We start from the raw sequence: 22,999 nt of genomic DNA, 5'->3' as shown, positions 1-22,999 counted from the left end.
ATGGCTCTTTGGCAGTTCCTTGGCTGTGGTTTTGCTTCCTTCGTTGTTGGTCTAAAGTTGACCTTGGAGTTAATCTATGCAGATCCGAGTGCTGATTGCTGGTGGAGAGATGATGGAGTCTTTTTCTCTTTTGGGCTGCTTCATTGTCTCTTTTGCACAGTCTGTAGATGTTGTTAATGTCCATGTGCCAATTGATGGCTGGTTTGTCAGACTGCCAGGCTTCTAGAAATTCCCTGGCTGTTAAGGAATATATGCAGAGTACCCCTTGAGTAGAAAGGGTGTGCACATGAGAAATGGCTGAGAGTGATTAAGAATAAGCACTGTCGACACAGACACACTGAGTCGTGATATTCTTTTACTTTTAGGAAAAAGCAAAGCAAAGTCCAATAAACAATCCAGACATATAAAGATAGTTAAAATGTCAATCCAGGGATATTCCAAGAACAAAGTCTTCTTACCAGTTGTTGTAGTCATATGCAATAAAACAGTTCTTTTTAGAGTTGCAAACAGGAACAAGTACAGCAGTAAACAATCAGTAAAACAGTAGAAAACAACAAGTAGCAATGATCAGGCAGTGATCATACAGAGAGAACAGGCAGAGAAGAGCCAAGGTAGCAATAATAATGTAGAAAGAACAATAAGCCATGATTCAAGCTTCCTCTTAAGTACATTGGCTACAGAGCTAGCCAATTAGAATACAGTATGATGCAATACAGCATTACAGTCTTAAAGTTACAATACATTTTGACTGCAAACATGCATTGATGGTTTATATATATTGCCAACCCAACCAGTTAGGCAATAGCCAATTCCTAACACTGGCATTTTTGGACTTGGCTTGCTCTAGGATGGTCACATTTTTCCCAATTGAAAGTAGGGTTAAATCGGTCTGTATGTTGTGAAATTAAAGACTTTTCATCATGTATTTTGACTGCCACTATGAATGAGGATTCGAACTTCAGCCTCCCCGTTGTAAGCAGGCATTCTAACCACAGCTTACGATTGTATTTATGCTTAACGCACTGAAGATCCCGCTGAGTCTCGTTCATCCCTTTTGTAGACTATTCACTTCCGAGGAGATTGTGGCCATTAAGAAGACGACCCTCCACGATGTTCTCACTGCTGTCATGTACACAGAAAATATCCAAAAAAAGGTGTTTGTCTGGAATAAAGGTGAGTAGTAGCTTATGTTCTTGGGAGGTGCATGGGACGAGACACCTTCAAGGGAAAACACCATAGTCCCTGGTGCCCATTTCCATCCCTGATGAAAATGGCATCACGAAGAAGTTCTACCCTTTCATACATCCATTGCAGTGTTGCACACAAGTATCAGAGGTGGGTTTTAGCGGGTTCTGGAGAACCGGTAGCGGAAATTTTGAGTAGTTCGGAGAACTGGTAGTAAAAATTCTGACTGGCCCCGCCCCCATCTATTCTCTGCCTCCTGAGTCCCAACTGATCGAGAAGAAATGGGGATTTTGCAGTATCCTTCTCCCGGAGTGGGGTGGGAATGGAGATTTTACAGTATCCTTCCTCTGCCACACCCACCAAGCCATGCCCACCAAGCCATGCCACGCCCACCAAGCCACACCCACAGAACCGGTAGTAAAAAAAAATTTGAAACCCACCACTGACAAGTATCCAAGGAGCAGAGCTTCTAGTAGGAATCCTAATTACATTTCATTCTCACCTTCCCCCATTGCTGTCATCGCTGTGCATGCCTACGAAGAAAATCTATTACTTTTTCACCCACATTAGGAATATTGGAAGTCTTTCAACAAAGAGGAAAGAAGACAAGCTGTATCTCAAAAGCTGAATGCCCCTAGTACACGCAGAAAATTCTGGATTCATTATCTAAAGGAGGAATGGGGTAGAGGGAATGAACCTGAGAGGTTTTGCACAAGGCACCGAACCATCGTTTAGGATTACACATAAATAAGAACATTTTGGGGTTTTTTTTTGTTAGAAAGAACTTCACAGTATGCTCTTCTTCTCCCAGCTTAATTTGTTTTGTTTATTTTTCAATATTGGCAACTCCTAGACTTTTGAACGCAGGGAGTTGCATACAGTAAATGATATACAAAAGGCTCACAGCATCTCTGGAGCAGGGGTGAAATCCAGCAGGTTCGGACAGGTTCTGGAGAACCAGTAGCAGTGGTGGGTTTCAAATTCTTTTACTACCGGTTCTGTGGGCATGACCCACACAACTGTGACTGCAAAGGGGCGTGGCCATTGGAACTTTGTAAACGGGTCGTAAGTAGCCCCGGGGAGGTCCATCGTAATTTCGAACGGTCGCTAAGCAACCAGGTATGAAGCAAGGATCACTGTACCTGTGTAGAGGGTCCTAAGAAACTTTTGCTAGACGGAGGAACAAAAGGAATGGAATGGAATGGAATTCCCTGTCTCATTGCATTCTCCACCCCAGGTGATCCATGCCCGCAACCCAGGCAGATGGACTTACAGGGCCTCCCTTCCTGCAAAATGATGACCGTCCTAGATTACTTCAAAGGAAGCGCTGCAGGCTTTGGAATCCTCATCGCTGCCCTGTGTTGCTTTCCATTAGGTTTGTTTCCATCCAGGTTTGAAATAACAGAGTTGGAAGGGACCTTGGAGGTCTTCTAGTCCGACCCCTTGCTCGGGCAGGAAACCCTATGCCCGTGATGGTGAACCTATGGCACACGGAGCCATATTGGTGGGCACGCAAGCTCAGCTGATTTTCAGACCTTCTGGGCCCACCAGAAGTAGGGAAACAGGCTGTTTCCGGCCTCCAGAGAGCCTGGAGGTGTGGGGAAGGCCCATTTTTTGCTCTTTCCAGGCTCCAGAGCCTCTCTAGGAGCCTGGGGAGGGTGAAAATGGCCTTTCCCACCCCCCCCAGAGGCCCTCCAGAGGCCGGAAACAACCCTTTGCCAACTTCCGGTGGGACCTATGGGCCTACTAGGCCCACCGGGCCATTGCGTGCCAAAAACGGGAGAGCACGGGGGGGGTCATGCGTGCATGCGCAGGGCGCATAGAATTATGGGTGTGGGCATGCATGCACGTGACACACATACACACCCCACTTTTGGCCCGCGATGGCAAAAAGATTAGCCATCACTGCCATATGCCATTTGAGACAAACGGCTGTCCAATCTCTTCTGAAAAATTTCCAGTGTTGGAGCATTTACAACTTCTGGAGGCAAGTTGTTCCACTGATTAATTGTTCTGTCAGGAAATTTCTCCTGAGTTCTAGGTTGCTTCTCTCCTTGATGAGTTTCCACCCGTTGCTTCTTGTCCTGCCCTCGGGTGCTTTGGAGAACAGCTTGACTTGAAGTTTTGCTTTATGTTCCAATGTAGGATTCAACTGTTGACATGTCCTGGGAGTGTAGAAAACTGGAATAGAGCATCTCTATAAGTACTGTACAATGTTTGTGTTTGCTCACTTCCACCCCCCAAAAAAATCAGTCGTTCAACTTTGGTGGTACAAAAGTTGGATCCATGGTTTATTAGGCGATGCAGCATTCATCGTTCCAACAATACTTAAATGCTGTCTCTGAACAAAGTAAAAACTGAGAGATTGAGAAGTAATATGTATGGATCTGCAATCTTTGGCCAGTCCTTAATTTTAGTCCCTTTGGGTTCCACTATGCCCTCTGCCTTTTAAGACGATCAGGAGAAGGTTGTAGCACCAGAGCTGATTGAGACTGTCATGGAATATGCAGGTAGCAGGATCATTGTCCATGGTGGTGAAGAAAACTGTGATTTATTATCTCAATAGCTTTGAAGGACACTTGGAGAAAGGTAGCATGGAGTTATCAATGTCATGAGCTAAGAGGAAGAATTTCCTAACAATCCTCAATGCTCAGGACTGGCATCTGTGAATAACTCCAGCTGTTGCAACATCAGTCAATGCTTTTCTTGTGGGTTTTTCTGCAGTGAGTCTCTTCATTGCCTGGATTGTTGCTTTTTTCCGGAGGAGGTCTTTCCGTAAGTTGCAGAAGAGGCAAAATCCCACCACTCGTCCAGACGTAACTGCTGAAGGAACCCAAGGTGAGGAGCAATTCTACCCAAGCGTCTACTACTCAGAGATTCTATTCAAACACAGTATGAATCTAATGTTCAGTTCCTGGAGAATTTTTATCCTGATTGCTAAACAATTGCACACTCTTGTGTTTTATTCACTGGGGGTTATACTATTGGGTTTACATTCTTGGAGATGGGAGAATGATGGAGTAAAGCTATGAAAACTTGGACGTGAGTTATATTGGTGTAAATAGACAAATGAACTATAACAACCTTGTTGTTATTAGCTGCAAAGTCGTGTCCAACCCATCACAACCGCATGGACAACGTTCCTCCAGGCCTTCCTGTCCTCTACCATCCCCTGGAGTCCATTTAAGCTCATGCCGACTGCTTTGGTGACTCCATCCAGCCTCGTTCTCTGCCGTCCCCTTCTTCTTTTGCCCTCAATCTTTCCCAGCTTTAGGCTCTTCTCCAGGGGAGTCCTTCCTTTTTATTAGGTGGCCAAAGTATTTGAGTTTCATCTTCAGGATCTGGCCTTCGAAAGAGCAGTCAGGGTTGATCTCCTCCAGGATAACAACCTAGGTGTCTTCAAAGAGGACAGGAGATTCACTGGGGAAGGGAACCTTGGGTGTTAGAAAATGAAAGGCTAATACAGAGTCTTCTTTCCCCCAGCGCTTGAATGGCATGGCTTCAAGACAGATAGTTCACTTGTCTACATCCAACTGAAGGACGACAAAGTGATCAAAGTGCTTGATAGCAAGCTGGCTGTGGTTCGCAGCATAACCCTCAGAAGCGAGCAGAAAGTGGAGACCATCATGTCCAACAACAAAGGCAGCAAGACTATACTTCTGAAGATTCCTAAAGAATATGACCTGGTATGTACCAGAGAGGACAACAATCAACTATTCATGTTCTCGTTTCTATGCTGGAAAGATTCCCATCTTGCCCTTTATGTCTTCTTCTTCTTCTCAACCCCCAGGAACCTTAAGAAAACTAAAATAGCATCCAGGATTATATCCATAAAACCCATAATTTTATTCCAATTGCTTAACAGCAACGGGTATACAGCTGGAAAAGCTATCCATGGTCCATGTCACCGTGGAGAAGACCCTGTTACAAATATCTAGGTCAGGGGTCAGCAACCTGTGGCTCTGGAGCCGCATGTGGCTCTTTCACCCTCTGCTGCGGCTCCCTATCATTCAAAATAGGTGTCACAACCGCCAATGTGCGACACCCTGCTGGCGCGCGATTTATTGAGCTTTTCAACCCCCGGTAGGCCAACTATGGATAAATTCAAGAAAAGAAAGTTTCAGAAGAAAACAGAACGTTTAATTCAACTACATGTGCTAGTTTTGTGGCCGCTCAAGAAATAGTCAGGCACGGGAAGGGTTTTGTGGCTCCCGGTGTTTTCTTTTCTGTGGGAAACGGGTCCGAATGGCTCTTTGAGTGTTTAAGGTTGCAGACCCTGATCTAGGTCATTGATGAAATCACAAACTATCCAAAGTATTCTGAATATCTTAAGTGTCTTAAAAATTAAAATATGAAAGAACAGTATAGAACAAGATGGCCTTTTAGGTGCTGGAGTTATGTTGTGAACAATAGAGCATTCCCAATTGTCTGAAGATTCTCTCCCTCGGCTGTGAATGTCTCTTATCTCACTGTTGTTCTTAGGTGTTGCAGTTTAAGGTAGAAGCAGAGTGCAGGGACTTCCTCGGACATCTGAAAACCTACTTGGAGAGGAATGAATTGACTCTCCAAGTGTCCATGATGAAGGAACAGCAGCTGCTGAAAAAAGCAGTAACCAAGGAGCAGAGAAAAGAAATCCTGGAAATTTTTTTCCGGCATTCATTTGCTCAGGTAAGTGGGGAAGCTGTTCCTTCTCCTTCTCCTTCTCCTTCTCCTTCTCCTTCTCCTTCTCCTTCTCCTTCTCCTTCTCCTTCTCCTTCTCCTTCTCCTTCTCCTTCCCCTTCCCCTTCCCCTTCCCCTTCTCCTTCTCCTTCTCCTCCTCCTCCTCCTCTTCTTCTTTCTCCTCCTCCACCTCTTCCTCCATCTCCTTCCCCTTTCCCTATTTAAATTCTACCACTAAACAGTTGTTTCTTTCTCTTACGTTGGAAAACATTGTATTTCTTTTCTATTGATTTCTGATCTATTAGAACATTGCATATGTATGTTGCTGAACAAGAAATAAAGTCAGCTAGGTAATGTTGCCTAACGGAATGATTTTATTGCCAGTTAAAATGACTGAAATCCAGATCAAATCTCCTCTTGTAACTTCATGTTACATCATGGCTGCATGGTAGGACAGCAAGTGCAAGAACTATCCCAGTTTTGTTTAGAGTGTCTTGTCTTTCTGGTGGAAAGTAAGTGGACTTCCTTCCTGGCGGGAATGTGATCGGTGGTCTTACTCTTTTAGGTTCTAAACATTGACAGATTGGACGCTGGAGAACTCAATTTGGAAACATCTCAAAAAGCCAAGGAAGCCTTAAAGTGTGAACTGAGCCGGGCGGAATTTGCTGATGCTTTGGGTCTTAAAGCCCAATCCGTATTTGTGGACTCCATGTTCTCTCTCGCCGACAAAGATGGGAATGGATATCTCTCCTTTCGGGAATTCCTGGACATCTTGGTGGTCTTTATGAAAGGTGAAATTTGAAATTTCTCAACTGCAAGGGGGTGGGATGGAGCTAAGCACAGTCAAGACCTCAACACCAAACTATTTGCGTTAGAAGACAGTTGATTTGAAGCTGCATTTTTTTTGTAACCGGTTAAGCTTAGTGCATGTTACAGAGGATTTTTATTTTATTTTGGAGTGCATGTTTAATTTTTTTTTTATGATTCAGTGTCTTGGGCGACCTGAGAAGATTGATTGAGTCAAATAACACAAGTCAAGCATGTTGTGTGTAGGCAACCCTAACATTTGATACCCAACCGAATTATGAATACCCAACTGAATATTATATCAGTTTATCCATCCATTGATGATAAAGAGGATGGAAGACGATAGAGGTCTTTCCCTTCAGTTCCAGAAACAAATAGATGGGGTTGGTTAAAGGGGGCAGGATCCTTTCCCCTCTTCCTGGAGAACCTAACATAAGGATTGGAAGTGGGTGCCACTGTTATAGCAGAGACCTGTAACAGAGTCTTACTGTTGACCCATAGGAGGTATGAAGGTTGTGTTAGCCTTTCAGCCAACAGGATGAACTTCAGAGTAGTGAGATTTTATGGGTATCTATCACCACACTCCATGAACTTTTGAGTTGCTACAACTTCTGCTCTATTTTATCCCCCACCTATTTCTTGAATACTCTACACACTGATCATCTCAGAACTAAGTGTTTCCTTCCTTTCTGATTGTCAGCGGCTTCAAGGATCTTTCCAAATATTGGGGGCTGAGATGTGCTGATGAGGCATGTCTCATGTTCTTCTCTATCTCTCCCAACCAGGAACCCCCCAGGAGAAGTCCAAGCTGATGTTTACCATGTACGATATCGATGGAAACGGCTTCCTTTCAAAGGAAGAATTCTTTCGGATGCTGAGGTATCTTCTGCTGGTTTGCTGGCTTTTGTTTGTCGTAACTGATTCTTGGTGGAGAGATGCTGGAATTTCCATTTGCTAGAATGCTATATTGTACCTCTGGTCAGTTCCCCATCTGAAATTCAGTCTGTATACATCTGGGGGAACGTTGACACCAACCGTAAAGCACAACCTCATAATGCACAGCCCAGCATTTTGGAGGAGGTGGAAAATGATTCCCTAGATTTGCAGAGTAAGACTGGTCTTATTGCAGACCAACCTCAGCCGATGCCTCCATCCAACCCACAGTTTTTGTAAGTTCATCTGAGTCTTGAGTTTGACACCTCTGCCATAGACTCTGCAGTTACCCATCAGTAGTCTTATCTCAGGATTTCTTATAACCTCCTCTAGATCCTTCATTGAGATCTCTAACAACTGTCTCTCACGGGATCAGACCGAGCAGGTGATCGAATCCTTGTTCAAAGAATCAGGATTCCAGGACAAGGAGGAGCTCACCTGGGAAGATTTTCACTACATGTTGAGGGATCACGACAATGCACTCCAGCGCACTCAACTTTGCGTTAAAGGTCAGCAGAATCCAAAATAGACAGCTCACACAGAGCTTTCTGGCTGGGTAGGAGCAAGGAAGCCATACTTCTGGCAGCAAACAGCTCAAGATCTCCAGGAAGTAGAGATCCTCATTCTTATTATATTGTGCCTCCTTTTCTCATGGGCCATTAAGTGTGATGGAATAGAACGAGGAAGTGGATCCCCAGGAGGGAACGGTGCGTTCCAGATAAATAAGAGGCAACTCAGCCCAGATATCATGTTTGAACAAAAGAGGGTGGAGATGGCTCCTCCTTATTAGTTCCCAGAGTATATTGTAGATGGTCACCAATTGAACTTTCTTTTCTATCTTCCTCCCAGGAGTTCCAGAGAAACTCAAACAAAATGAAATCAATCGCGTGTCCTTCATTAACAAGGATCGAGATAACAAGTAAGCCATCTCCCAGTTACTTACCTTCTCATACCTTCTATGTGGATTTCATATGTGACCCAGGTCCCACTTTGCCCCCAACCACAAATCACAGTTTCTTTGCAAAGATTTGTGGCATGTTTACGGTTCCCATACTCTGCCCAATCCTTGTGATCACCAAATAACCAGTAATGAAAAGGAAATAAATATTCATGCAGTGGGGGATCAACATGTATTAATGAATATAGAAAACTGTGAGGGTCAAATTAAACATTCGTTTTCAAAACTTTTATATTGCCCTGCTTGCAAAAAATAGATAACAAGCTGAACTGCACCAACTGGGGGATGTAAAAATGGGATTAGAAGAAGCCTAAGTGTAAAAAAAAAATTAGGGATGTGGTGGCTAAGTGGCTAAGATGCTGAGCTTGTTTATCTAAAGGTCGGCAGTTCAGCTATTTGAATCCCTAGTGCCGTGTAACGGGGTGAGCTCCCGTGACTTGTCCCAGTTTCTGCCAACCAAGCAGTTCGAAAGCACGTAAAAAAATGCAAGTAGAAAAATAGGGGCCACCTTTGGTGGGAAGGGAACAGCGTTCCGTGCGCCTTTGGCGTTGAGTCATGCCGGCCACATGACCACGGAGACGTCTTCGGACAGTGCTGGCTCTTCGGCTTTGAAATAGAGATGAGCACCGCCCCCTAGAGTTGGGAACGACTAACACATATGTGCGAGGGGAACCTTTACCTTTACCTAAGTGTAAAAAGGTTTAAATACTATAGTAGTACAGCTAGAAGCTTAAACATTAAGGCTGCTCTGAATGTCCCACGCGATAACTTTTCCTAAAAGTTTTTCAACTTTTTCAACAAACCCATCAAGTTCTTCTGCCTTTTAATTGTGAAAGGCAACCAATTCTGAAAACCTCATGAAGAATCGCTTGTGAAGTCTCATGATTGTTACTTCCACCTGCAGAAATAAGACATCAGGAGGGAAGGTTTCATACCCACAATTTTCCTTCTGTGAGTTTCTCTTCTTCCTAGAGAATAACTTTTAAACTTAGTGAAATCTACTTTCAGCCGGCCCTATCGTTGGGTTCAGAAAAATAGGTGGTTCAGGCAGAGGATTGTGACATGCAAAGACAGGCTTGAGAAATTTTGTATTTGTCCTGCCAGAGAGGAAAAAAAATGCCTCAGATGCCAAAATACTTTGCCTGGACTTGGGTATTCTACTTGGTGGATATGTGCCATAATCTTTAGACAGCTTGATGTAACTTGAAATGGCATCATTCAAAATGACTTACAGTAACTCAGGTTTTAATGGGGTACACACAGTCCCAAATGCAAGATGCTACAACCAGAGTAAAATGAATTATTAAGACTGGGCCGTACCTTTAAAATAACCCAGGTAGAGTTTTGGTGGGAAAAACATTCCTACGAAAAGGAGGGATTTTTTTTCCCACTGAAATGTAGACAGTAACATCAAATTTGTGCTCCACCCTTGAGATTGGGGCTGACTGGAAGCCAACTCCAGAAAAAATTTAATGCCAAAACTTTTGAAAGAAAGGATCGGCTGGCATTTTTCATGATGATTTTAGAGCTAAAAGTTCGATCAAGCCCTCAAGGCACCTTGCTCGCTTCCAGCATCGTAGACCGAGTGTCCTCTTTAAAAGCTGATGATCTGCTCCCTTGCAGTTTTCTCCTAACTCGAGCGAACCCCCTAATCCTGGGTCCAGACTGGCTACCTGGCGAAGGAATAGGACACGACTTGCGGAAAAGGCAGGGGAAAAAGTAAGTCTGTGAAATGTGTCACTCATTCTAAACACGGACGATGAACTGTCCATCTTCAACCTACCAACATCTCTGAACATAAGAGGGACATTGACGAGGGATCAGGTAAGGGTTGGAGGCACTGAAATAATATCTGTGTAGAGTTTAGGTAGGAATGGCACCATTTCTTATGCAGAAGCCGTGCTGGATCAGATCCAAGCATTTAGGCTAATGCACGATAGATGTTTCTGGGAAACTCAAGGGCAGATAACAGGTAATCCCATTTTTTTGGCACCTTCATCTCTGTTCCTGTAAAAGTTACCTGTCAACCCTGAAGCCAACCTGGCTGAGGACATCTTTACGGCTTCAGGGTTGCCACTGGATGGGAGAGGGGAAGGAAAATAGATAGCTGGCGGTTTGTAACCAAAACAAAAAAGTTTCCTGTGAGAACCAAGGAAGGCTGGAAGGAGGAGGAGGAGGAGGAGGAGGAGAAAGTAACCGAGCAACCAGTCAGCACCTCTATTGGACAATGTGATGGATGACTTGTGAGAAAGAGGGAACTTTCACTTTTAACTGGTTGAAAACCGCAGGAACTCTCAGAGTCGGTTTTCAGCAGTTGTGCCAATATGATGTATCCAATAAATTATTCTTTGAGGAATCTACCTGCCTCAGAATAGAATAGAGTAGAATAGAATAGAATAGAATAGAATAGAATAGAATAGAATAGAATAGAATAGAATAGAATAGAATAGAATAGAACAGGAGTAGAGTAGAGTAGAATAGAGTAGAGTAGAGTAGAGTAGAGTAGAGTAGAGTAGAGTAGAGTAGAGTAGAGTAGAACCATGAGAATAGAATAGAATAGAATAGAATAGAATAGAATAGAATAGAATAGAATAGAATAGAATAGAATAGAATAGAATAGAATAGAATTCTTTATTGGCCAAGTGTGATTGGACACACAAGGAATTTGTCTTGGTGCAGAAGCTCTCGGTGTACATAAAAGAAAAGATACGTTCGTCAAGAATCATAAGGTACAACACTTAATGATAGTCATAGGGTACAAATAAGCAATCAGGAAACAATATCAATATAAATTGTAAGGATACAAGCAACAAAATTACAGAGTTCTTCTTTCTACGGGTGCATTACTTGGAACACTGACAGTATCTGTATAAGAAGACAAGCAGTTATATAGGAGGAATCATATTCATAAGAGGTTGTGGGCTTGTAATTCATCGTATTTATGAAGATCTGTGGCCATCCCTCTTCTCTTGCTGCAAGTCATTTTGTCACCATAGCAGAATCAGCTACTTCAGAAGGAAACAGAGCTAGAAGCTACAAGGGATTCAGGAGTCTGGAGAACTTCAAATTTTCTTTCTGTTGCCTAGTTCATCTCCGTAATTCAACTCCAGTGTACAGATTCAGAACTTAAACAACTGTCAGTTCCGCAGAAGTGTAAACACCCTTCAACTAGCTACCTCTGCTTTACTCTTGTATGTTTTATGGCTTGATTGATGATTGTTAAATTTACTATCAAGTGACTCTGGGTATCAATGAGGCCAACTATCAGCAAAGGTTGTCTGACCCAACCTTCATGATCACCATTGTACACATTATAAATAGCCCATTTTGTTGTTGATTTGTTTACTATGTGGTTAGTTTCCAGGCAACATAGCAAGAACAGGCTCTCAAAGAAATCCAAGCATCACTGCTGTCTTTATAGCAGCAAAGTCCATGAGAGCGATGCCACTGGAGTGAGAGCAGTGGAAATTCAGGCTTCCAGGATGGCCTCCGTAGGCTCAAACACCTCTGGATATTCCAGCCCAAGTTAAGAACCAGAGGTGTAGGACACTCAGGTAGAAGCAACTAGGTTGGCTTTTCCAGACCAAATCAAGTTGCTATGATGGAAGGAATTATCAATGTATAACAGAGTTAGAAGGGACCTGGCTTGGAAGTCATATAGTTCAGTATATCTTCAGCAGGAGACCTATAACATTCCAGATAAATCCTTAAAAGCCTCCAGTGATGGAGCATCACCACTTCTGGAGGCAAGTTGTTCCACTGATTAATTGTTCTTCCTGTTAGGAAGTTTCTCCTTAATTCTAGATTGCTTCTCTCCTTGATTAGCTTCCATCGTTGTTTCTTGTCCTGCCTTCAGGTGCTTTGGAGAATAGCTTGACTCCCTCTTCTTTGTGGCAGCCACTTAGATATTGGGACATTGCCGCCATGTCTCCCCTAGTCCTTCTTTTCATTAAAAGAGACATACCCAATTCCTGCTATCGTTCTTCAAATACTAGGAGAGCATTTATGGGAGGAAAACAAAACCAAGTTGGTAAATCCTTAGGTTTTGCATGTGCTCAAAAATGTTCTTGTTCCTGGGAATTTAAGATTTGACAATTTAACTGAAGTACTAATATTAACAGTGTGTTAAAAGATATTGTGAATTTAAAATATTAAGGATTAGAAATGGTGGGCACTTTGAGATATAGTCCCGTGATGGATTGAATATTGTTAATATTTGGTGGTGTTAGTAATCCTATACATTTGGAATATTGATGTTATGGTGGAATCGTAAGTGATTTTTAAAATATTGAATGGCAACATTTACTAAAGGAAAATAAACACAAGGTGCAAAGAAATGTTATTTATGCTTAAATGAATTAAGGGAAAAATGTAAAAGGAATATTGATTGATTGATTGACTGATTGATTGATTGATTGACTGATTGATTGATTGGTTCGATTTATATGCTGCCCTTCTCCGGAGACTCAGGGCGGCTTACAATGCGTTAAGCAATAGCCTTCATACTTTTGTATATACCTGCTTAGTAGGGCTTTCGCCTCCCCCAAGCGGTGTTCTTTTTTATACAAAGTCAGCTTATTGCCCCCACAATCCGGGTCCTCATGAAATGAGACTAGTATTGTTTGAAGTTGGAAGATCAGAGTTCAAGATTTTCCTGAGCTATGATTTCCCATTTTCCAGATTGGCCTTCCCAGAACCTCATCTCTACACGGAGGCACGGAGGGAGCGGTACCAGAGGAACAAAATCCACCAGAAGATCCAGCAATTCAAGCGGTTCATTGAGAACTTCCGGCGCCACATTATCTGCGTGGTGATATTCTCGGCCATCACCGCTGGCGTCTTTGTAGAAAGGGCATACTGTGAGTTACCAGCCTACTTAGCACCACCGAACCGGCTGCACAGCTCAAGAGCTGAGGCGGCTAACTTGATTCAGAACTCCGCTTCCTCATGCCATGAGGAAGAAGAGGCGTCCGTCTCCAGGGCGGGCAACCAGTGGCAGCCACCACTAAGCATACCACGTACGTATCTCCTTGCAGCCCAGACTAACGCCGGTGTAAAGCAAGACACTCCCGCTGCAAGTAGAGCTGCATTAGTGGTTAACAAGGGAAGTTTGTTGCCAAACTTCCCGGTATGGCTTTTATAGTGGCTGCTTTAGTGACTCAGATCTGTAGGCGATGGTTCGTAACATTACTGGCAAGGCTGTGGTTGAACCATTGAAGACCTGAGTATCTTCCTTGCAATCTTACTGTAACCTAACCCCTTCCTCCCCCATTGGACACATAGGTAGAGATCTGGAGGGGAGCTCCAAATCTGTACATGTTACTATGTGTTCCCTAGTGCCTTGGGCCCCTTTGGTGTTGCATTGCATTGCCTCGTATGGGGCATGCAAGCGTGTTTATCATCTGAGCATGTTGGAGGTGAGATGCAGTTACGGAAAGGCAGATGTATCTTGAGGCTGCAGACCTGTGGGTGGACTTCCTCCAAAGCTTTGCCCAAGGGCCCCAGAGCTTCTCCCAAAGTGTCTTCTGGATGGTCATTTTCATTGGATAGACGTGGTGAACATGGAGGAATCTCATGAATGGCGCCTCCTCCATTAATTTCCCAATCCTCCCATTGAAACAGACGTAGCATTGAATCCAGTTGGGTTGTAACCTGCTCCCACTGAGGTTATTCTGAGTCTGTCTCCTTTTTGGGGCACGGCTTGGTCTGCAGGACACCACCGGAAGGACACAAACAGGTCTCAGCCCAGAAAAAAAAGTAGAGTAACCCAGTTAATGAAGGGTTTGGTCACAATCTCAGCCTCTGGGACTCGCTCAATCCGTTTGCTTTGCAGATTATGGATTTGCATCTCCGCCCACCGGAATTGCTGACACCACTTTTGTGGGTATCCTGATCTCTCGGGGGGCTGGCGCCAGCATCTCCTTCATGTACTCCTTCATCTTACTCACCATGTGCCGGAACCTCATCACGTTCCTGCGAGAAACGTTCTTCAATCGCTACATCCCTTTTGATTCGGCCGTGGATTTCCACCGATGGATCGCAACAGGAGCTTTGATCTTCTCAGGTAGATATAAACAAACGGAAACAGATTGAATCTTTGACTAGCTGAGCTAGAATGTTGCGATCCTTTGAAACGGTTTGTGGTACAAGCCGACAATTGGATCTGACTTGGAATAGAATGGTTTAGTAATTGCTGAAATCAGAAACCTTAGACACTCTCTGAATTGGAAGTAGTCCTCAACTTACAACTAGGGTCGCAAAAGCAAATCACTGTTGTTCTTAAGCGAATCACATGATCCGAGGATGCTGCAACCATGGTCCAATACCAGGGGTACCTAACTTGGCAGCTTTAAGACTTGTGGACTTCAACTCCCAGAATTCTGGAAGTTGAAGTCCACAAGTCTTAAAGCTGCCAAGTTTGAAGACCTCTGGTCAATACATTCCTGTTGCCAAGCATCCAGATTTTGATCACAAGACCATGGCCATACGTCAATGGTCATAAGTCAAGGACTCATCCCAAGTCTCTATTTTCAGTGTGGTTGTAACTTTGGACGGTCGCTGAACAAATCGTTGCAAGTCAAGGACTACCTGGAGAACACTGCTTAGTTTTCTGTGGTCAGCGTGATGGAGATGAAACATTTAAAAAAAAACAAATTCTCTCTTATTTTCTCACTGCTGCAACTTGCATGAATTTTGGCCATGCGTGACCCAGCAAATGTGCAAGGGAAATAATTGGCAACAGTAGCGGAAATCAACTCCAGAAAAATCTGGTGTTTCAATTGAGGGGATTTTCTAGCAATCCGATCCCAAAAGGCACCGCCTAACACTTCCTCTTGCCAATCAAGATTGCTCAGTCTTTTAAAAAACTCACATCAAGGAAATTACAAACGTAATGCAAACACCAAGATGGGCATGGAATACTTGTATTTTTGTAACTCTTGAACTTTGCCCGGTTCAAAGATGGGTTTAACAGCTTGGGTTCTTACTACTAAGTCACACTGCTATTTATTGTTCGATGGCATTGTTTTTTTTTTTATAGCCCTATATTGCCCCTACTTCCATGACAGGAAATGTTAATACTGTAGTTATAAGAGATGCGAAATTGCAATTAAACCTGGTGACATGGATACCTAACCTCACCGTCTTGTGTTTCTTGCAGTTTTGCATACTCTGGGCCATATTGTGAATGTCTACATCTTTTCCGTGACCCCTCTCAGCATTTTGTCGTGTCTTTTCTCACACGTATTTACGAATGATGGGTGAGTAGAGAGTGGTCCTTTATGAACGTAAGAATGCAAAGAATTACCATATTTTGCAGACTACAAGAGGCACCAGACTGTAAGACGCTAGATTTAGGGGTAGAAAACAAGAAAAAAATAGTTTTTGGCCTCTGCGCATCTCGTTTTCACCCTCCCCGGCCCCCAAACCAAAAACAGGCTCATTTTTTGGCAAAAACAGGGCCATTTTTGGCAAAAATGGGACACGTGGAGCACCACAGAATGCTTCTGGGGGCCGAGGAGGACGAAAACACGATGTGCGAAGGGTTCCGGAGGCCAAAAACTGGCCCATATTTGATCTATAAGATGCACCAAAATTTTCACCCATTTTTAGGTGGGGGAGTGCATCTTAAACTCCAAAACATACTGTAATTTATACTCCAAAAAATACTCTTAACCTCCAGGTGGCTGGAGAAAGAATGGAAACTCTTAATTTAGAAGAAACTCCATGTAGTTTGGAAGTAGCATAGCAGTTGTACAGGCAGTGGTGGGTTCAGTAAATTCAGCCAATTTATATTATTCAGAAACCCAGCGTTCAATCAACTATGGCTTAACACAGGAGTCTCCAAACTTGGAAACTTTTAAGACTTGTGGACTTCAACTCCCAGAATTCCCCAGCTAGCGGATGTCCATCAGTCTTAAAGTTGCCGTGTTTGGAGACCCCTGGCTTAGCACAAATGTATGAACCAGGTTGCGTTGTGAGTTGTTCTACTGAGAATTGCCCCCGTTTTGTTTTTCTTTCCAGATCACAATTTCCTCCCAAATACTACTGGTGGTTTTTTGAGACGGTACCAGGTAAAGTTCAAATATCAAAGGCTTTTGGAGATCAGATTGCAGTTAACATTTGGGGGGGTTGGGTAGATGACGATCTGGGAAATTGTTTAGTGCATTAAGCTTACTTTAGAGTTTACCTTAACCTTTGAGTGCGCTCTCAGCTCGGTTCTGAAGAAGTGACGTTGGGTAGAACAGAACATTGGAACTTCAAGCATTGGCATCTATTAAAAGCTGTGATTGTATCATAATGATGACACTAGGAGCAGGACATCGTGGCCCAAATGACGCAAACGAAGTATTTGTGCTGTTTGTGCTATGTTGTGTCATCACTTGACCTAAATAGAAAGCTTCAGGTTGTCCACCTCTGAAGCAGGTGGAGATAATGGTGAAGCGAGACAACATCACGTGTTCCCATTCTTCAGTTGACATTCCCTTGTCTTCTCCTGGTCTTCTGCAGGCATGACCGGAGTGCTATTACTGGTCATCCTTGCGATCATGTATGTATTTGCCACTCATTATTTCCGACGAATCAGCTTTCAAGGATTCTGGATCACCCATCATCTCTATGTGGTTCTCTACATTCTGGTAAGTGACCATTACATCCTATGATGATTCAGAAATAAGAATCATCCATGGATGAAGGAAGATTTATACCATTCATATATACCAGGCACCTCCAAACTTGGCAACTTTAAGACTTGTGGACTTCAAATCCCAGAATTCGTCAGCAGGCCTTGCTGGGAGTTGAAATCCACAAGTCTTAAAGTTGCCAAATTTGGAGACCCTTGATAAATACTATCTTCATACTATATATGAAGAGGGATAAGAGTTTAATGGTAGGGTGTCAGCGTTCCAGAAAAACCCCAACTCTGAGTAAAGACTCTGAAGCAAGCATTTTTCAAAGTTCTATTTACTAGAATAGGTAAACTGGCCCAGCTGCGAAAACCCGAATCTGAGAGGTTCAGGTTTTCCCTCAGTAAATCAAAAACCCCCAAACCATCCCCTCAGTCCTCAGACGATCACATGCTCCAATCACCATCCATCCCATCTCGAGACAGCACTCTGACCACTCCTTCTCTAGATGCAGGATCGGCCTGACCTTGACCGACAGGAAGAATGCTATGATGTCTACAGACAACCTCTCTACTAAATCCCCCCTCCTACTTTCCCACACAGGAGAAGGTGGCAGCATGGAAGCTTCCGGCCTAATATGGCTTCCAAAGCTGACATAGGGTTTTCTACACAAAAAGAGCATCATCTCCTGATAGAGTTGAAAAAGAATTAAAACTGAAAGTGTTTTATTATTATTGATTTACTATTATTGATTGGGGGGGTAACTACTGGTAGGAGCTCAGTTGAGGCAAGTTTATGGGATCCTGAGGACTTCCAAACTATCTTTAGATGCTTTCACTCTTGGTGAGTCTACACCATCAGAGAAGAATTTTATCCTTTTGATTCATTATCATGGACTAAAAAGATGTGTAATATATTCCCAGGTGGTCATTCATGGCAGCTACGCTCTGATCCAACAGCCCCGTTTTCATATTTACTTCATTGTCCCAGCGCTCTTCTATGTCACAGATAAACTCATCAGCCTTAGCAGGAAGAAGGTGGAAATCAGCGTCATTAAGGCTGAGCTGCTCCCTTCAGGTAATTTTGCTGTCCTGCATGCTCCTTCCTCCTCAACCCTTCCAACGTGTGGACTTCGACCTCCAGAATTCTTATGAATGGTCTTACAGCCTGGGAGATTATGAAAGTTGAAGGCAATGTATCTAAAGCAGGGGTCTCCAACCTTGGCAATTTTAAGACTTGTGGACTTCAACTCCCAGAATTCCTCAGCCAGCAAAGCTTTGCTGGCTGAGGAATTCTGCCAGTTGAAGGAATTCTGGGAATGAAGTCCACAAGTCTTAAAGTTGCCAAGGTTGGAGACCCCTGATCTAAAGGATACCCATTGAAGAAAGTTGATATCTAAAGAGACTCGCTAGGTCCTGGAGGCCACATATGACCTGGAGAAGTATCTTGCTGGTCCAACATAGTCTTTACCATTTCTAGCTTCTCAAAGATAATCCTCTAGTGTAGGTCTGCCTTCTCTGAAACTTGCTCGTACCCAGATCATTTTAGATAGCATTGTTGACTTGACCTTTCATAGCGAATCTTTAGGAATTTTTTTTTCTTGATTCAGGGGTCACCAACCTGCAGTTCCAGAGACCCCAGGACTTTGACTACAGGTCTGGACAATGGGTACGGATTGCATGTTTGTCCCTGGGGACCAACGAGTACCATCCTTTCACTCTGACATCTGCTCCCCATGAAGACCTGCTAACTCTGCACATCCGAGCAGCTGGACCTTGGACAACTCGCCTGCGGGAACTCTACTCGCAAGAAAGCCTTGCGGAAATTGGCAAATATCCCAAGGTAAATCTGGATTTTGTCTTGCCTTGCTTTTCTCCTGGTGTAGATGTTAGTAGAGGACACACGGCCAACAAATATGGTTGATCAACATCAACCAACTTTTCTGGTTCCAACACTAAGATTACTTTTCTTCCAATCCCCCCTGTAAATAGTTCGTAAAAGTATAGAATCCAATCCTTGCTGTACTCAATGGAAACCATCTGAACTCCATTGTCCAAGCCAACAAACTTCATTCTTTACCCCCATTTCTTTGTAGCTCTATCTTGATGGCCCATTTGGAGAGGGACACCAGGAATGGAACAAATTTGAAGTGTCGGTCCTGGTGGGCGGTGGCATTGGAGTGACCCCCTTTGCCTCCATCCTTAAGGATCTTGTCTTCAAGTCTTCAGTTGGCTCCAGAATCCTGTGCAAGAAGGTGAGACTGGATGAACAGATGGTGGGGCTGCTGTACACCACTCACCTGCGATGGCATCAGTGTTTGTGTTAACGTCAGGTGGTAGGGCTTCTTTAACGATGAACTGCGCTACTTAAAGCAGACAGTGGAGTTGTAGACTTTGCCATATGAGCTTCATTCCACATTTCCTGACACATATGTGCTAGTCGTTCCGACTCTAGGGGGCGGTGCTCATCTCCGTTTCAAAGCCGAAGAGCTAGCACTGTCCGAAGATGTCTCTGTGGTCATGTGGCTGGCATGACTCAATGCCAAAGGCGCACGGAACGCTGTTACCTTCCCACCAAAGGTGGTCCCTATTTTTTCTACTTGCATTTTTTACGTGCTTTCGATCTACTAGGTTGGCAGAAGCTGGGACAAGTAACGGGGGCTCACCCCGTTACGCAGCACTAGGGATTCGAACCGCTGAACTGCCGACCTTTCGATCGACAAGCTCAGTGTCTTAGCCAGTGAGCCACCGCATCCCTCCTGACACAGATGGGGAAAGACAGGCTCATACATCTGAACTAAAATTTACCTATGTGGTATTTCCACTTTTCGACAATTCTTCAATTTTTTTGGGGGGAAAAAATATAAAAAAGCAAGCATTGGTGTGCTGTTTCTCAATCTTAGCAACTTTAAGATGCGTGGACTTTAAGCCCTAGAATTCCCCGGTCAGCATGCCAAAGTTGAAAAACATTTGCATTAGAGGAAAGAGCACACCCTAAAATAAGGTTTAATATTAAAATAACCTGCAGAACTTATATTAGAGACAATTGTTTACAAACATGGACACTCTGGGCAAAAGGATATACAAAGAGGGATATATTAGAAATGTTGCACGTGGAAATGAGTGTACGGTTTCATGGGATTTTTTTAAAAACATAGAATTCAAATTTTGATACAAAACATGGGAAGGACAATTCCACTATTGAAAAATTATAAGGAGCTTTCGGCCTTTTTCTTGTTTTTCTCAGATCTACTTCATTTGGGTTACCCGGACACAGTGGCAGTTTGAGTGGGTGGCCGACATTATCCGGGAAGTGGAGGAGAACGATCATTGTGACTTGGTCTCTGTCCACATCTACATCACCCAGCTGGCTGAGAAGTTCGATCTGCGTACCACTATGCTAGTAAGTCTGTCCTCCCCCACTCCATATACTTGGGGCCAGGGGTGAAATGCTACTGGTTCAGACCGGTTCGGCTGAACTGGTAGCAACGGCAGCGGATGGTTCGGAGAACTAGTAGCGGCAGCAGCATAAGGCTCCGCCCATCTGCCCGGTTGTCGTTACTTCCTGGTTTTAACTAGGAAGTAACCTGTTTTTTACCCTCTGCACATGCGCAGAAGGGTCCAAGTGTGCATGTGACACATGCACTGCACTTCCGAACCGGTAGAGAAGGTAAGTACCGTATTTTTCGGAGTATAAGACGCATTGGAGTATAAGATGCACCTACCTTTTTTGGTGAGGAAATGAAGAAAAAGAAATCTCCCTCTGCCTCTGCCTAATTTTGCAACGTTGCAGCAAACAGCAAACAGCCTGCTTTACTTTCAGTTTCGTTTTCAGCATAGCTTGATTAGCACAAGGAAAAAAAAATCTGTCCCCAGCAATTTACCTCCTTGCAGCAAGCAGCAGAACCCTGCGCAAAGCAGCTGAGAGCAAATCAGCTGAGAGTCAGGAGGCCGATCCAATCAACTTGTGCTAATTAGGCTGTGCTGAAGCTGAAAGGAACTGTTTTTTCTTGCTGTTTGCTTGCAAGGAGGTAACTGCTGGGAGGCAGAGGCCAAAGGGTGGGGGGCCAGTGGGTGGGCGGGGCTACATTCGTTGTATAAGACGCACCTAAATTTTCACCCCCTTTTAAGAGGGAAAAGGTGCACCTTATACTCCAAAAAATACAGTAGATTTCACCCCTGCTTGGGGCTCTATATCGAGGCGCCTTCAAGAAATAAAATTCAAGAAGTCAAGTTCTCACCTATTAATCTGGAGTGTTAGCAGCAAAAAGTACAGAGACTGAGTTTTGTCCAAGAGCGTCTGCCAGTTCTTCAATGGGTCCAAAGGGATTGGGTATGCGCCATTAAAAATGGTGCAATTAAAAAATGAAGGTGGGATAAGGTTGGGCAGATGAGGAAGCGTCCAATTCATCTTTATCTTAATTATGACTATTGTGTGCCTTTAAACAAGTCATTCCAGGTCATCTTGGGTCTCCTCACTTTCAGTCTGGGACCAGTGTTTCTGATAGTACCTATGAGTCTAGTTCCACACTGAGAATCGATAACTTCATGGTGACCAGATTAGTGGTTGATCCCTCAATGGAACAGAGGTTCCTTGTCCTCCAGATCCCCAACAGCTGTGTTCTAATGATCGGTTGATCTCTTTCCAGTACATCTGTGAACGTCACTTCCAGAAGGTCCTCAACCGGAGCTTGTTCACAGGCCTGCGTTCCATCACCCACTTTGGACGACCGCCATTTGTGCCCTTTTTCTGCTCCTTGCAAGAGGTTCATCCTGAGGTCAGTGACCACCTTTGCAGGTTGGGGAAGGAGGTGAAGATTGAACTTCTGTGGGTTCCGTGTGACGATCTGTTGCAGGCAGGAACATGTGTGCATGGATCAGAGGGACTCTCAGCTATGTAGATGAACTTCTTAAGGAGCCTCCAAAGATTCCTTGACCCAGCTCAAATTATTTGAAAGACATTGCACAAGGGAGGAAGGCCATGGGAATTTTCACATCTCTTTACAGCTAAAAACAGAGGAGAAATGTGATGGGAACTTTGGATAACTGTTGCCTTCTCCCAAGGCTGCTCCTCCATCTTACTCCGCTAGATCAGGGGTCTCCAACCTTGGCAACTTTAAGACTTGTGGACTTCAACTCTGGGAGTTGAAGTCCACAAGTCTTAAAGTTGCCAAGGTTGGAGACCCTTAATCTAGATCACTGTTTTTCAAACTTAGCAACCTTAATATGAGTGGACTTCATCTCCCAGAATTCCCCAACCATCATGTTGGCTGAGGAATTCTGGGACTTCAACTTCAACATGATGGCTGAGGAATTCTGGGAGCTGAAATCCACTTATATTAAAGCTGTGCCAAGTTTGGTCTAGATGTTGAAGCGGGGGGAAATTTAATTATTTCCCTCATTTATTTTCTTTTGCATCTCTGGGATTCTGAGCTCTTTTTTTTTTTCTTTTCTTTTTGTTTCCAGGTACGGAAAATTGGTGTTTTCAGCTGTGGCCCACCTGGCATGACCAAGAACGTGGAGAAAGCATGTCAGAAAATCAACAAGCGGGACCAAACTCACTTTATACATCACTATGAGAATTTTTAGTTATTCTCTTTCGAAGACTCGGTTGTGCTTTGCGAGTATATAATTAGAGGTCATCGTTGACTGTGTTCCTTTCTTTCTCTCAACGGGGAAGGAGGGAGAAACAGCCTTATTTTCACCAAGGTCTTGGACGATATCTTTTAAATGTTCAGAAAGCCATGCTTTTTGTCCTGTCGAGAACTTTAATTGAGGTCTCACAGCTGACAATGATAATCGGGAACCCATGCTTGGTCAGCGCCTGCAGGTCT

General features: G+C 43.8%; 1 protein-coding gene across 1 annotated transcript in view; it reads left to right on the top strand.

Moving 5' to 3' along the window:
* DUOX2 (dual oxidase 2) overlaps positions 1-22,754 on the top strand; it is a 34,206-nt gene extending 11,452 nt beyond the window's left edge. Inside the window, exons 13-33 of the mRNA XM_070953399.1 lie at positions 1,061-1,173; positions 2,423-2,560; positions 3,910-4,023; positions 4,669-4,871; positions 5,668-5,853; positions 6,410-6,635; positions 7,437-7,530; positions 7,918-8,093; positions 8,434-8,503; positions 10,166-10,261; positions 13,223-13,401; positions 14,376-14,606; positions 15,702-15,801; positions 16,565-16,614; positions 17,051-17,178; positions 18,090-18,243; positions 18,776-19,008; positions 19,262-19,420; positions 20,413-20,568; positions 21,815-21,943; positions 22,632-22,754. Coding sequence (XP_070809500.1) covers positions 1,061-1,173; positions 2,423-2,560; positions 3,910-4,023; positions 4,669-4,871; positions 5,668-5,853; positions 6,410-6,635; positions 7,437-7,530; positions 7,918-8,093; positions 8,434-8,503; positions 10,166-10,261; positions 13,223-13,401; positions 14,376-14,606; positions 15,702-15,801; positions 16,565-16,614; positions 17,051-17,178; positions 18,090-18,243; positions 18,776-19,008; positions 19,262-19,420; positions 20,413-20,568; positions 21,815-21,943; positions 22,632-22,754 — 3,058 coding nt within the window. The remainder of the gene's footprint in view (positions 1-1,060; positions 1,174-2,422; positions 2,561-3,909; positions 4,024-4,668; positions 4,872-5,667; positions 5,854-6,409; positions 6,636-7,436; positions 7,531-7,917; positions 8,094-8,433; positions 8,504-10,165; positions 10,262-13,222; positions 13,402-14,375; positions 14,607-15,701; positions 15,802-16,564; positions 16,615-17,050; positions 17,179-18,089; positions 18,244-18,775; positions 19,009-19,261; positions 19,421-20,412; positions 20,569-21,814; positions 21,944-22,631) is intronic.
* Positions 22,755-22,999: the final 245 nt, after the last annotated feature.

This window comes from Pituophis catenifer, unplaced genomic scaffold, assembly GCF_029215685.1.
Source record: "Pituophis catenifer annectens isolate HBS135680 unplaced genomic scaffold, rPitCat1.0.hap2 SCAF_14, whole genome shotgun sequence".
Taxonomy (NCBI): domain Eukaryota; kingdom Metazoa; phylum Chordata; class Lepidosauria; order Squamata; family Colubridae; genus Pituophis; species Pituophis catenifer.
Note: the sequence above shows the minus strand (reverse complement) of the source record. Positions and strands in the feature narration are given on the sequence as shown.